The 13,304-nt window shown below is 37.8% G+C and overlaps 1 protein-coding gene across 3 annotated transcripts in view; it reads left to right on the top strand.

The window, feature by feature from the left end:
- Nucleotides 1-2,129, top strand: part of fndc1 (fibronectin type III domain containing 1) — a 42,936-nt gene extending 40,807 nt beyond the window's left edge. For all 3 annotated transcript variants that reach the window (XM_037749999.1, XM_037750000.1, XM_037749998.1), the window contains one exon: nucleotides 1,317-2,129. In XM_037749999.1, the coding sequence (XP_037605927.1) occupies nucleotides 1,317-1,432 (116 nt within the window). In that variant the 3' untranslated portion in view covers nucleotides 1,433-2,129. The remainder of the gene's footprint in view (nucleotides 1-1,316) is intronic.
- The last annotated feature ends 11,175 nt before the right edge of the window (nucleotides 2,130-13,304 follow it).

Raw genomic sequence — 13,304 nt, 5'->3', positions numbered from 1 at the left:
GTTTCGAAAGACAAAATTCACAATTTAATCTTTCACAACTTCCAATATTTGCTTACCTTTTGCCCACTGGGTTTGATTTCCCAGTAACACACCCTGTGCTTTGCTTTTTGGAAACTGACTTGCAATGTTGTAGAAGTAGTTTGTGTTGGCTTATATTTAAAAGTTAAGGCTGGACCAATTCTATATTTTTCTTATCGTCAACAAAGCCAATGAAAAGACTAAAACTGATGATGCATCAGCTCGTCTGTCAATACTTTGACTTTCCTATCCTGTTTATGGCACTCAGTGTCAAGCCTATTGAATGGGTCACAAATATATAGTTTCAATTCAAGCTCAGTCATTTCCTAAAGAGGCTGGTCACTGTAGTTTTTAGCAAACATTACTGTAACAGTAATGAATAGTGCATTTTGGTACACTAATGAGTATTTAAGAAGTGGACGTATTCACTGTAACGTCACCCACTGGTTTGTGGACGCTAAATAAGACATTTTTAGCATGAACTGAAAACACACTGTGAAAGGGGTTAAATTTGTAAGACGAAAAGACAACGCTGTGGTAGCAATCGGTCAATCTCAAGGTAGCCACGCCCTAAAGCATACCCTGCTTTATGGTCTATTTGACTCTAAATGGGACCATAATCTACTAAATGAACATCATGCTGTAGTGAAGAAGACTTGAAACTAGTGATTGAGACCATAAACTCATGTTTACAATGTTTACTGAGGTAATAAATCAAGTGAGAAGTAGGCTCAATTTCTCATAGACTTCTATACAATCTGACTTCTTTCTGCAACCAGAGGAGTCGCCCCCTTCTGGCTTTTAGAAAGAATGCAAGTTTAAGGCACTTCCTCATTGCTTTCACATTTCAGACCCCAGAGTTGTCCACTGGTATTTACAGCAGCAGGATGGTATATGTGGGATTGATTCAAAATAAACCACAATGCCCTTGTTCATTATAAGGAACAGGTCACCCAGTGCAACAGTGTGGCTCATTGATGTGTTTTTAATAGTTTTTGGTCAACAATGGAGCTCTATGGCACGGAGGAATAAGCGTCATCAGGCTTTGGACACACAGACAATACTAGTAGGATCAAGTCATTGTCTTTTCATGGGATTTGCTGAAATAAGAGAAATATAGAACACCACAAACCTCATTTCAGATGTAAGTGGCTCTTTTTGTTGAATTGTCATGAAGTCAGGCAGAGAAAGAACTAAGTAATTGCTAACAAGTGCTAAATGATGATTATATCCAGACATGCTCACTCTTCATTGCATTCAAGTCTCCTAAACAGCATTATCATTTCTTTCTTTTGCAGGATTTTATCGCGCCTACAGACAGGAGCCCGTTGCATTTGGAGTCATTGGCCGACGCACAGCCCATCCATTCGTGGGCTGGTATGAATGCGGGGTGCCCATCCCCGGGAAGTGGTAACACAGGAGGAGTAGGAGACATTGTTACCGAGGGCAACCCTTCTGCATCCTGCTGCAGGCTCTTACATTCACTGGTCTCGCCCTTAAAAACAGACTTTTGCCTGCCCAAATGAAATGACACCACTACGAATTTATTACAGCTTCACAGAAAGAGAATATAATACTTTTTAAACAACTCAATGTATATCATTACAATGCACTTTTTTATATAAAGCAGTTTGTATATGAGGGGAAAAAGAAGCATGTGTGCTCTTGCTTAGTGTAACTCATGTCCTAAAGTGTCCTTGTACTATTCCCAACTATCCCAGAGACAGGTCCTCACCCAGTGTTATTTATCTCATCAATAATGCACACGCACGGTCAAACCAGTGACATTGGACCAAAGCACAAGCTGCAAAGCAAACTGTAAGAATGGGCACTTAAGGTGTGTATAGGTCTGTTCATTTTCAATCGTGAGATTTGTATTTCATAATGTAACAGCTTCTGACAGCTACTTTTTGTTTGTTTATTCGTGTTCTTAAAACATCTTACTGTTTTTTTTACACCCTTTTGGTATTCATCAGAATTCATTAAAAGTTACTGTGTAAGTTTTTTATGTATACGGACAAAGAATAAAAGACCAAATATTTGCTCAGGAATTGTGAGAGATTGAATAAAGGTGTTATGGAAACCACAGCAATCCAAAAACATGAATCATATCATATTCTCCCGCTGCCACATTCTTTTATAGCAAAAGCTTCCCCAGATGATCCAGATCTACTTAATCAAACTAATGGAAGATTTGAGTAACAGAGAAGGTTTGGTCGAGCCAGCTGGAACGGCAACTGTTAAAATCTGATGAAATGTCAAAAACAACATATTGTGGACAGAAGCAGGTGAGGGGGAAAGAGAGAAAATACCAGTTCACTGGCATTAACCATGTGAGTGGAAACATCAGTCATGTGGAGAGTATTAATATACTGCCCCATAAATATCTAAATTGGTAATGCATATCTTTTGTACTGTAATTAGATTTGGATTGAAACCAGTGCTGGAAAGTAAAAAAGCATATTTACTCAAGTACTTTTCTTAAGTATAGAAATTAATTAATTTAATACTTAAAGGACCAGTGTGTACGATTTAGTGACATCTTCTAGTGGTAAGGTTGCAGATTGCAACCAACTGAATACCCCTCTGCTCACCCCTCCTTTTCCAAGCGTGTTGGAGAACTAAGCTGGCCTTCAGGTAACGTAAAAACGCGTAGGTTCAGGACTGCTGTTGAAACATGGTGGTACAACAACATGTCAGACTCCATGAAGAAGTCCTGTATTGAGAATGTTACTAGAGTAAAAGTACATCAGTATTAAAAGTAAAATGTGCTTAAAGTATCAAGTATTCATAGCACTGTAGAAAATTGGCCCCTGTGTGTGTTATAGTATTAAATATCATATTATTGGATTATTATTACATTTTTGATGCATTTATGTTTAAATAGCAGGTATTATAATATTTAACAGTGCATCATATTTTTAAAAAATTACAAAAAAAATTACAATATTTATGTATTTATATACTGTAGTGGTGTAGAAGTATAAAGTTGCATAAAATAGAAATACTCTAAGTGAAGTTCACGTTTGTAACTCAAATTTGTACTTAAGGTGCCAAATTCCAAATTAGGATAATATATATGACTGAGGGATTGCCTCCACATGGCTCTCAAAAATGGCAGAGCGATGGTGGTTAGTGAGCCAGTGGGACTTGCATTAAAGTCACACGCAGCCGGCCCGGCTACGTAAACAAAGCACGGAGAAGCTCGGATTACAACACACACAGAGGGATTGAGACTTCATTCTCTGCTCAGGTAGACATTACTCCTCTATATCTTTACATAGCAAATAGTTGTTTGCTGCTATATTAATGCTCTGTTTTTTTTATTTCAGCAGCTATAAATACAATACTTGATTAAATCTACTTAGTTACATTCCACCACTTTACTTTTAATACTGTAAGTACATTGGATGCAGGATTTTTACTTGTAATGGAGTATTTTTACATTGTTATATTAGTCATTTTACTTAAGTAAAGGTTCTGAATACTTCCTCCACCACTGCTTGAAATAGTACCCATATCTGCTGTGTTAGATTTGGAAAAGCCTGCTGTACACATTTGGAAAACCAATCATCACTGGTATATTGTGGATCATTTGAAGCTGAATATTAATCCAATTACCTGCATGGCGTTAGAATTTGCTTCAAATGTTGCTAACTTCAGATAAAATCTTTCACAAGGAATAGAGTTTCATTTTCATACTCAAAGCCAATTATGGTGCTCAGATTTTAATGTGTTGTTTGAACACGAATTATAGTCCATCTGTGTAAAATAACAAAAAAAGGAAAAAGTATAATCATAACTGGCTCAGCACCACAATAAACCAGGTGGAAAACAGATGAGGTTTAATGAATGGAGAGGGTCTTTTTTGTATGTGTGTTGCCAATTAATCATTACTCCAGGTATGAGATTTTGACATTCATTTTCGAAATGGATCACTCTTTCCGTAAAGCCCAACAGCAGAACCGGAGCTGCCCTTTTCAGTGTTTGCCTAAAACTGATTACAACTGTCAGCTTTGACTCGGAGAGAAAAATTGATGATATCCAGTAGCAGCCAGGCTACTCGTTTTCAACACATAATGTACAACTCTGCCTCATAGCAAAACATAACATATCACTCTAATTAATCCCCATCATTCCTCCAGGAAGGGAATAGTATAACCCACAAGAGGCAAGAGACTTTATCATTATGCTATACGTCTATCACAAGACACCTAAATACGCTTATTCTGTTTGTATTTAAGCCAAGAATGGGGTTCAAAGTTCACTTAAAAACATTATTTTATTCCATTACATTAAACGTTGCACAGTATCAAGGGTCTAGCCTGCAATCCCTTATCTGAGGAGCACAGGCAGTAGTTTGTTGAGGTTGGCTCCGCTGTGTTATTGCTGTCAGATTTAAAAGACATTAAATGGTGATTGAGTTCTGAGAGGGCATGGAATATTCCCCCTGAGCAATGGCGGAGAGATAATGGTTGTTTTTGGAGTGGTTACTGACCAATCAACACTTTGGTGGATGGTTGTCAGTTTTTCAAACATATTTTCCAGGTACGCTGTGTGTGGATGAAAGCTTCTGCTTTCATGTGTTTTTCCAGTGAGTGATGAGCTTCTCTTTGCCCCAAAATATTTTCATTGGCTGCGAGTTGCTGTGCCGTTTGACCTGAGCAGAGAACAATGCTATTCAATACAACCATAGACTGTTTATATGAAGTGGACGTAGTCACCGTGACGTCTGTTTTTGCAAACAGACACGAGAGGGTGGAGCAAAAAGGTTTTAACTAACTTTTGTGAAAACACACTGTGAAAGGATTAAAGTTCTAAGAGGAAAACACGGACAACACCCAGACCGGATAACGCCGTGGTGGTGACCTGTCAATCACAAGGTAGCCCCACCCTAAAGCATCCCCTGCTTTATGGTCTATTTGGCTCTAAATGGAACCATAATTTACTAAATGAACATCATGCTGTATTGAAGAAGACTTGAAACTAGCGATTGAGACCATAAACTCACGTTTACAATGTTTACTGAGGTAATAAATCAAGTGAGAAGTAGGCTCATTTTCTCATAGACTTCTATACAATCAGACTTCTTTTTGCAACCAGAGGAGTCGCCCCCTGCTGGCTGTTAGAAAGAATGCAGGTTTAAGGCACTTTCGCATTGGCTTCACTTTTCAGACCCCGGAGTTGCACACTGAATACAACACACCATGGGGAAACCCATCCTGAAAAAGTGTTTTTGCATGTGAAAAATACCAGATGAGCAAAAGGAGGAAATTGAGAAAGAAAGAAGAGAGAAAAGGGAAAAGAAGAGACAGGAGGACAAACACGCTTCAACACGTGTACATGAAGGCTATCACATCTGCTACAGATATTAGAGAGGATAAAGTCACACTTAGCGCATGTATGCGTGTGTGTTCCGGTCAGAAATGATGACTGCTGTCAGGAGGGAGAAGAAAAATAGATAAACTATAACCAATACAACGGGACGACGCAGACCTACAAGCAGGAAAACAGTAGTGTGGTCCAAGATTTAAACTCGGCACCACCACTTTCCCCCGAGGCACTGCTTCTTGGAAAGACCTGAAACGCAGCGTTCAGAGCATGTGATGCTGAAACTCTTAATTGAGGCATTTTAACAACCTTTTCATCATAATAAAATAAAAAGAACAACACTTCAAACAAGAGTTTTGACCTTGAGAAACTAAAAACAGCTTTAACAATAACATGTTTTGCTGTTATATAGAATTCTGTTAAAAGAGCACATTGCTTTCGGTAGTTATACAGAAAAAAGATAAAATGCTGCTTTTTCAGGTTTTAACTACGACATAGAGTAGACTCCAAGAAAAAACTGAAAACAAGACACCGATATACAGTATACACACACTTCTGTGATTGATTCTAAATAATTGATCATCAGTAAATGTTGATTTCCAAATTGTGTTATTATTATATCAGCCTACTTTTTTTCAGCTAACATTTTCCGCAACACTATAGGCATCACGTTGGGCATATTATAACAGCATCTCTTCCTCATTAACTGTCAAATGTAAGTTCAGTTTTCAAAGTCATCTTTTTGGTGCACTAACTCCCAGGAAACACATCTCTTTGGCTAGTTAGATTTCTCCACAGCTAGCTACTTCTGTAATTATCGGTGATTTTCAACTTGTTGTGATGTACTATGAAATTCTGAAGTTGGGAAAAAGTAAAATATGAGAAGTGTTTATATTCTTTTATTCTGTGTATATACAGTAGGGCTGTGCCGAATGCCATTTTTCAGCTTTGATGAGAAATATTCGAAGGTATTCAAAGCTTCGGGACAGCGCCGCTGCCGCACTACTGTATATACACTCACCTCTACACTAGTGTTGTCACGATACCAAAATTCTGACTTCGATACGATATCTTGCCTTAATATCTCGATACCGATACTGAAATGATACCACGGCAAAAATCTAAAACATCAGGAAAAGTAATAGTAAGTAACAGAACATGAAATTAAAATTATTTTTTCATTAATTAAAAATGTTTAAATGTAAAAATGTATTCATTAAAAAAAATGAAATGGTATGTCTGATGTCCTCTATATTTAAGTTGAGATTTCTTTGATAGTCAATTTTATATTTGCATTTATTTTTGCACACATATTTACATTTCATCTGTATTTTCTTTCTTTCTTATCTATGTTTATATATTTTTTTATTCTAAAATAGAACAACTGTAATTTCCCCCAGAGATCAATACAGTATTTCTGATTCTGATCATTACTCATTAAACAGCGTTTAATTTTTGTAAAACAGCGCCCCCGCTGGCACATTAGTAACAGTTCAGGCGGAGAGTGGTACTGCAGCACGGAAGATGAGAGGCCTAACAAAAACCCACAAAACGATAATAAATTCAGGCTAAAACCAGGAAGACACCGCAGTAACTGTAGAAAGTGCTGTGTTGTGTCAAAATGGTGAGAAGAGAGAGAAGAGTCACTCTCAGCTTTTTCCATTCTAAGCTAACAAAAACACAACGATTCTTAGTTTCCGGTGATTATACACTAATGAAAACATAGTTATGAATATTATATTCCATTCCTGCTAATAGATCCCCCTAAATCCTAAACACTGTTCCTTTAAGCAAGCTGATTAATTGATCCAACTCCTCTCTGGAAGCAGAAAAGAAGGAACTCTACATATAATCAAAACCAAACAACGCCTGTGAACACTTGCCTACAAGTAGCTCCAATAAGCATGTCTTTTTTCCAGATTATTTTCTTTTATCACTGTCTGCTGCAAATAATAATAACATGAATTTAATTGTTCTCATATTTAAAACACTGTTGGAATAGTTAACTGGATTATGAATGGTTGGAGCAGCTCTACTAAAAGCCTATCTAAGACCACATTTACATCATGTGTGCTATCTTTTAGGTGGAGTCTGTGTTCATCTAGACTGGGTGGCCCTCAGGGAAAAAATGTGCTCCACACACACACACCAATGGAATAGACAGTTTGGCTAATCAAACGTAGGATCACTGATGTTGTCGTCATTTTCTCTTCTCATTAAGAATATTCTTTGACATTCTTCAGCATCAGACTTTGGATTAAGAATCGGATTGTGATTTGTTGCATCTGCTTTCATCCAGACGCCAAAAGCTGACATCAGAAGACAGACGGATGAAACGGTGACCGCCATCAACATCAGCCTCATGTACGCATAAACAAAAACACACACACACAAACGCTCCCTTTTAAATTTGTCCAAAGATGTTGAAATTCCGCCTCTTTTCAGCCAAGATAACACCATGACATGCATCCATAATGACACGGCACTAAAACATCATGTGTCAGCTATTTTCCAGTATGTGTCAGATCCTCTGTCAAAGTCTGTGCACAGAGCAGATCCTTTATATAAAAAAGGGCAAAAGGCCACGCTTGCTTGATTGAGACCAGGCCCAGCTGACTTTAGCTGACTTTCCACACGTGGATCTTACATTATAAATCCAGCTACCTCTCAAACCGGCTGCGCAATGCCAGTAAGCTACTCCTGGCATTATTGTATTGATTTGGATAAAGCTCATTTCCATACATTTGAATATACCACAAAATTGTTTAATTACAGGAGCATTAAAAATCTCATGAAAAAATGTGTGGTTGTGAAAGAACTGTTTTCCACATGCTGCTTTTTTTTTTTTTTGTTTCTTTTTGATAAAAGTGGGTCACACGCTGTTTGGACTGGAAAAAGTTAGACTTCATTCTAGAGAGCTGAAATCATCGAAAGAAGAATCAGTTGAAGGTCGAAGAGAGAAAAGCAAAAGAGGGAAAAAAGGGTGAGAGACAGATCCTCAAAATCAAGAATCCTCCAAGCAATGTCATGTTTTATTTCTGTTAATTGTGTGCAGAATTAAGATTACTTAATAGATTGTGAAAGTGTTTTCTTTTTGTTGAATCCATTTCAAATAAACTGTAAGTAAAACCACGAGGCATATATCCAATAGGCTTCATTTTTCGTGCATGCTTTCTTTTTTGTGGAATTTGGAAAAGCATAGCAATCTTTTTTTTTTTGAAGAGTTCAATTTCTAAACTTGACTTGTTTTGTTATTATGAACCTAAATCTGTCACTTTCTGTTCCTGTTTCAGATTAAGCAAATACTACTCGTGATGGACAAGGAGGTTGTTAGAAAATACAGCTCTAAGGTTTCAGCTCTGTAAGGATAAATACATAAATGTTACATGGATTGGAAGAGAATCCACACTGGCAGGAGAAGGACATGCAGAGGATCCAGGGGGGATATCGAGTATCCTCGGCAGTATCAGCTGGAATGATAAAAACAACAGGCCTGTCGCTCTGAACAAGCTTTTCATGAAGAGAAAAAGCTCTAATGAAAATTAAAGATCTGGAAATTCTCAATTGCTCAGCGACATAATATTTACCGAACTCCACGATTACATAACAGGCAGTCTGCAGTGACAGAGACTCGGTTGTTTTGCTCTCAGCTCACTGTTCTTTTAATGGGGTTTGGATCAAAGTTGAGTTTTTGTTCACTACTCTGAGCTCATTGTGAAAGTCAGTTATGAACTCAGCCTGCTGAGCCTTGCAATTATATCATTCTTTTGGCATGTGGATAGGTCACGCATAAACCTAACAAACTCTGAGAGGTGAGCGTCCAGGACTCAAAAAACATTATCTTTTCAGATTATGGGTTGTTATCTCTTAAAGGTTATGGTTACACAGAAGAAGTGAAAGTCTGAAATATCAGTGTTTCATTCCCTGTAGTGAGAGATGCAGGAGGAAAAGACACAATATGGTGACAGGGAGCTTAGGGCTGCAAGACTAATCGAATATTAATCGCAATCACGATTTTGGCTTCCCACAATTAAATGAACATGATCGAGTGCGACATTGATGTTTGAAATGCATGATGCATGAAAACTCTGCTGCATAAATCAAGCGTTTCCTAAACTAACAGAGATGCACCGTCAGTTAGCAGCCGGTCACACACACATGTGCAGCCGCCACATGATGGTTTTACGTCGGCACACAGTGGCAGTCAGTGACACACGTCATCGGTGTGGAAGTTCTTCAGTGTGAGTGAAGACATAAAGCTGCAATTTGTAACAACTGCAAGTCCCGTTTAACTTCCTAAACAGCTTATAATATATAATTAGAACTAATGCCAAGATTTTTTTTTAATCAAATCAAATATTTAAATAAAAATACAATAATTTATTTCCTAATCATTTAAATTTTGTGTTTTTATGCAAATAACAACTATACATAAAATCCCTAAAATCAATGAATAATTGTGATAAATAATCATGATCTCAATATTGATCAAAATAATCATGATTACCATTTTGGCCATTATCGTGAAGCCCTACGGGAGCTTAGAAATGAGATATACTATTCATGTCATGAAATACAGTGGAAGTCTTTATACTCAGCTCATGTTACCCGGGAAATGTTGCCAACATTCATTCAACTCTAAAAAGTAAACGCAGGGCCTTTATGAAAGCCCTGTTGTTTCATGGTTCAGGCACACAAACCAAACCCCAATCTGAGGCAGTCAAATGAGGATAGCCTACAGTTTTTTTAAAGCAGACTAATTTCCAGGTAATCAGGTCAGACTGAGAGAAAGTGCTGCAGCATATTCCAATTCTGTCAACAGCTAAACTCATTTCATGACATGGATGTCTAAAATGACTTCATGTGATGGAAACAAACCTGGAAAAACAAAGATTTTCGACATCGTTAACTCGGGGGAGAGCGGGGTATTTACTTACACTTAAGCATTGACGTTGATTGCTACTGACCTTCCTCTGTGACGATGTGTGAGGTCTGAGGTGCATTTAACATGTCCCACGAGTCATTATGTGCAACGACACATACCGAATGCTCACATGCAGCTCGTAAACAACCGCACTTCTGTCAACACATGGCACACATGCACACCTTCATGACACTATATGATGCAAATCCTTCCTCATCCAGCAGCTTCTAGATAATATTCTCTTTTATTGGCCCATAAACCTCAAAGATAGGGTTTAGGATTATGGTAATTGTTCCCATGGCTTTTCTTGGCTAACTAAAACACTATGTCATCCTATCTTACGTGATCTGCTTATACAGATCTGATAAAGAGGCAGTGAAAGAGCTTGACTGAGTTGTGGTGTCTTTACAGTCCCTGTTAAACGCCTAATGAAGTCAATGTTGGACACTATGATTGATTAATGAGGCTCCAAACCTCCTGGCTGCCAGCACAGAGAGGCACTTTAGATGCTGTAGTTTCTTCTGTCTTGACCTCTTTGAAAATCCAGATTTATCACAGCTACAGACAAAAACTCTGCATTTTATCCACAGAATTTATTCCTTTTCTTTCAGCACATGATGAGAGGTTTGAGCTGACTGCACTAAACAGGAAACATTTTTTGGTCTTAAGGACGGAGGAGACAAATTTCCCTTTCATAAAACTTATATTATCTTGTTTTCGGAATTGTGTCCATCCTTTCTATGGGTACTTACTTATGGACTTTATTTGCTTAGATATGGAAGTGTGGCACCATCATAAGAAGTCTGACATGACAAGAAACATGAGAAGATCATAAAGATAAAGTCTGAAACAAACCCTCAAATTAGCCAAACTTATGTGGAAGAGAAAACAAAGATCAAATCTTGAAATTCTTATCCAAACTGTCCAAAATGTTATAAACATCCATCACAGTTTACAGACCCACTTCCTGGTACAAGCTTGACCTTCCACACTTTCCTTGGTTTTATGCACAACAAGTTTGATTGAGCCAGAAGTGACTGTTATACACTTTTTTGGGGGGTGTTTACTTTCAGTATTCTCAGATCTCAGCAGTTACAATGTTATCATAACCGATAGAAATGATGGACGAAACTACGAAAATAAAACCCACATTGTAATAAATTAAAAATATTTTTTAATTTAATTTTAAGCAGAATAATCTCACAGTTAACTAACTGCATCAATACATCTGTTATTTTATGTGCAAGCACTGATATAAAAAAATATATAATTTCGTCTATTTCATATATTGAATATGTTTTATTCATTTTATTATATATACGTATATGTATATAGTCACGGAAGCGTAACACCCACCCACCGGTCCCCCCCCAGGTTAACACTGTTAGCTCTGTCAGCACTGTTGCCATTGTTTGCACTGTTAACACTGTTAGCTGATAGCTGCCAGCTCAGCCGTGTTGAGAGCCGTGTGGAAGCAAACCCTCAATCACAGACATGCTCTTTGGAATTCAGCACCTTTAACGGATATATATGAGAGCGGTATCGATCTTTTGATCTCGCTGTTGGCAAGAAAGAGAATGAGCGTATTTGCCAAACAATTTTGGAAACGTATTCCTGACTAATAAAACTAATCAGAGTACTACACCAACATCAAATAGACCACCTATAGGTGTTAGATGAAGTAGATCAGGGCAGTAGATTAAAGTAAAGTGTTACTCAAAAGGGTGTATTTAGTATGTATGTTTTAGTGAGTGATTTAACATTCAGAATATACCCGCCTATCTGATGCTGAGCTAATCTGACCCTGTGATCTAGACCTTGGGCATAGTTACAGACCTTCGGATAACCTCCACTGCTTTGTCGAGTTGCTCAAATGTTCTATTACTTCATTATTATCCTCCACCTCTGCAGCAGATACAAACACGTCATCGGAAAAGTCTGTGCCAGTGGAGACCAAGGCCAGGAGCAGCTTTTCTTGATAATCAAAACACAACGTTGGCAGGGGTGTCTACCTTTGACAAGTTTATTGTTTTGGACGTCATTTTTCTCCATGTTAACTTTCCAACACAGTGGCCCCTATTGTTGAGTTCAAAGATATGATTTCATCATAATCAGTAGAAGGGTAGTGTAATATTTACACTGCTCTAATATGACTTTATCACCCCAAAAACACTCAAACATCCCATTATGAATGTGGGCAAATAGTGCCATAGAGGCAAGATGCAAATGTGGCAGTGGAATATGTTGTAGCTGAATTTGATTTGTTACTCTCAATGTGTTTAACTTATCAGCAATGGTTCACATTTACACATTCACACTGGGATGTTCAACATTAAAGGAATAGTTCAGAAATTTGGGAAATATGTTAATTTGCTCTCTTGCCAAGAGTTAGACGAGAAGATCAATACAACTCACATAAATCAATATACTGTACATAATATTAAGTATGATGCTACAGCCAGGAGAGGTTAGCTTAGCTTAGCTTAACATAAAGTCTGGAAGCAGAGAAAAACAGTTAGCCGCTCTGTCACAGGCTAACTGTCAACATAAGGTCTCTGTCAACATGTTTTTAAACTTCAGTTTTAAATATTACATTTTTGGACCCAAGCATTAAAAAGCATTAAGCAGATATTTATTTTACTACGACCAGTGGGCAACCTCCAAGTCTGAAAAGTGAAGCCAATGCAGAAGTTCCTTGAACATGCATTCTCTCTAATATCCAGCAGGGGGCGACTCCTCTGGTTGCAAAGATAAGTCAGATTGTATAGAAGTCTATGAGAAAATGAGCCTACTTCTAACTTGATTTATTACCTCAGTAAACATTGTAAACATGAGTTTATGGTCTCAATCGCTAGTTTCAAGTCTTCTTCAATACAGCATGATGTTCATTTAGTAAATTATGGTCCCATTTAGAGTCAAATAGACCATAAAGCAGGGTATGCTTTAGGGCGTGGCTATCTTGTGATTAACAGGTCGCTACCACGGTGTTGTCCGGTCTGGGAGTTGTCCGTGTTTTCATCTTACAAACAGT

This window comes from Sebastes umbrosus, chromosome 18 (assembly GCF_015220745.1).
Source record: "Sebastes umbrosus isolate fSebUmb1 chromosome 18, fSebUmb1.pri, whole genome shotgun sequence".
In the NCBI taxonomy this organism is placed as follows: Eukaryota; Metazoa; Chordata; class Actinopteri; order Perciformes; family Sebastidae; genus Sebastes; species Sebastes umbrosus.
This window is presented reverse-complemented; position numbering and strand designations above follow the sequence as displayed.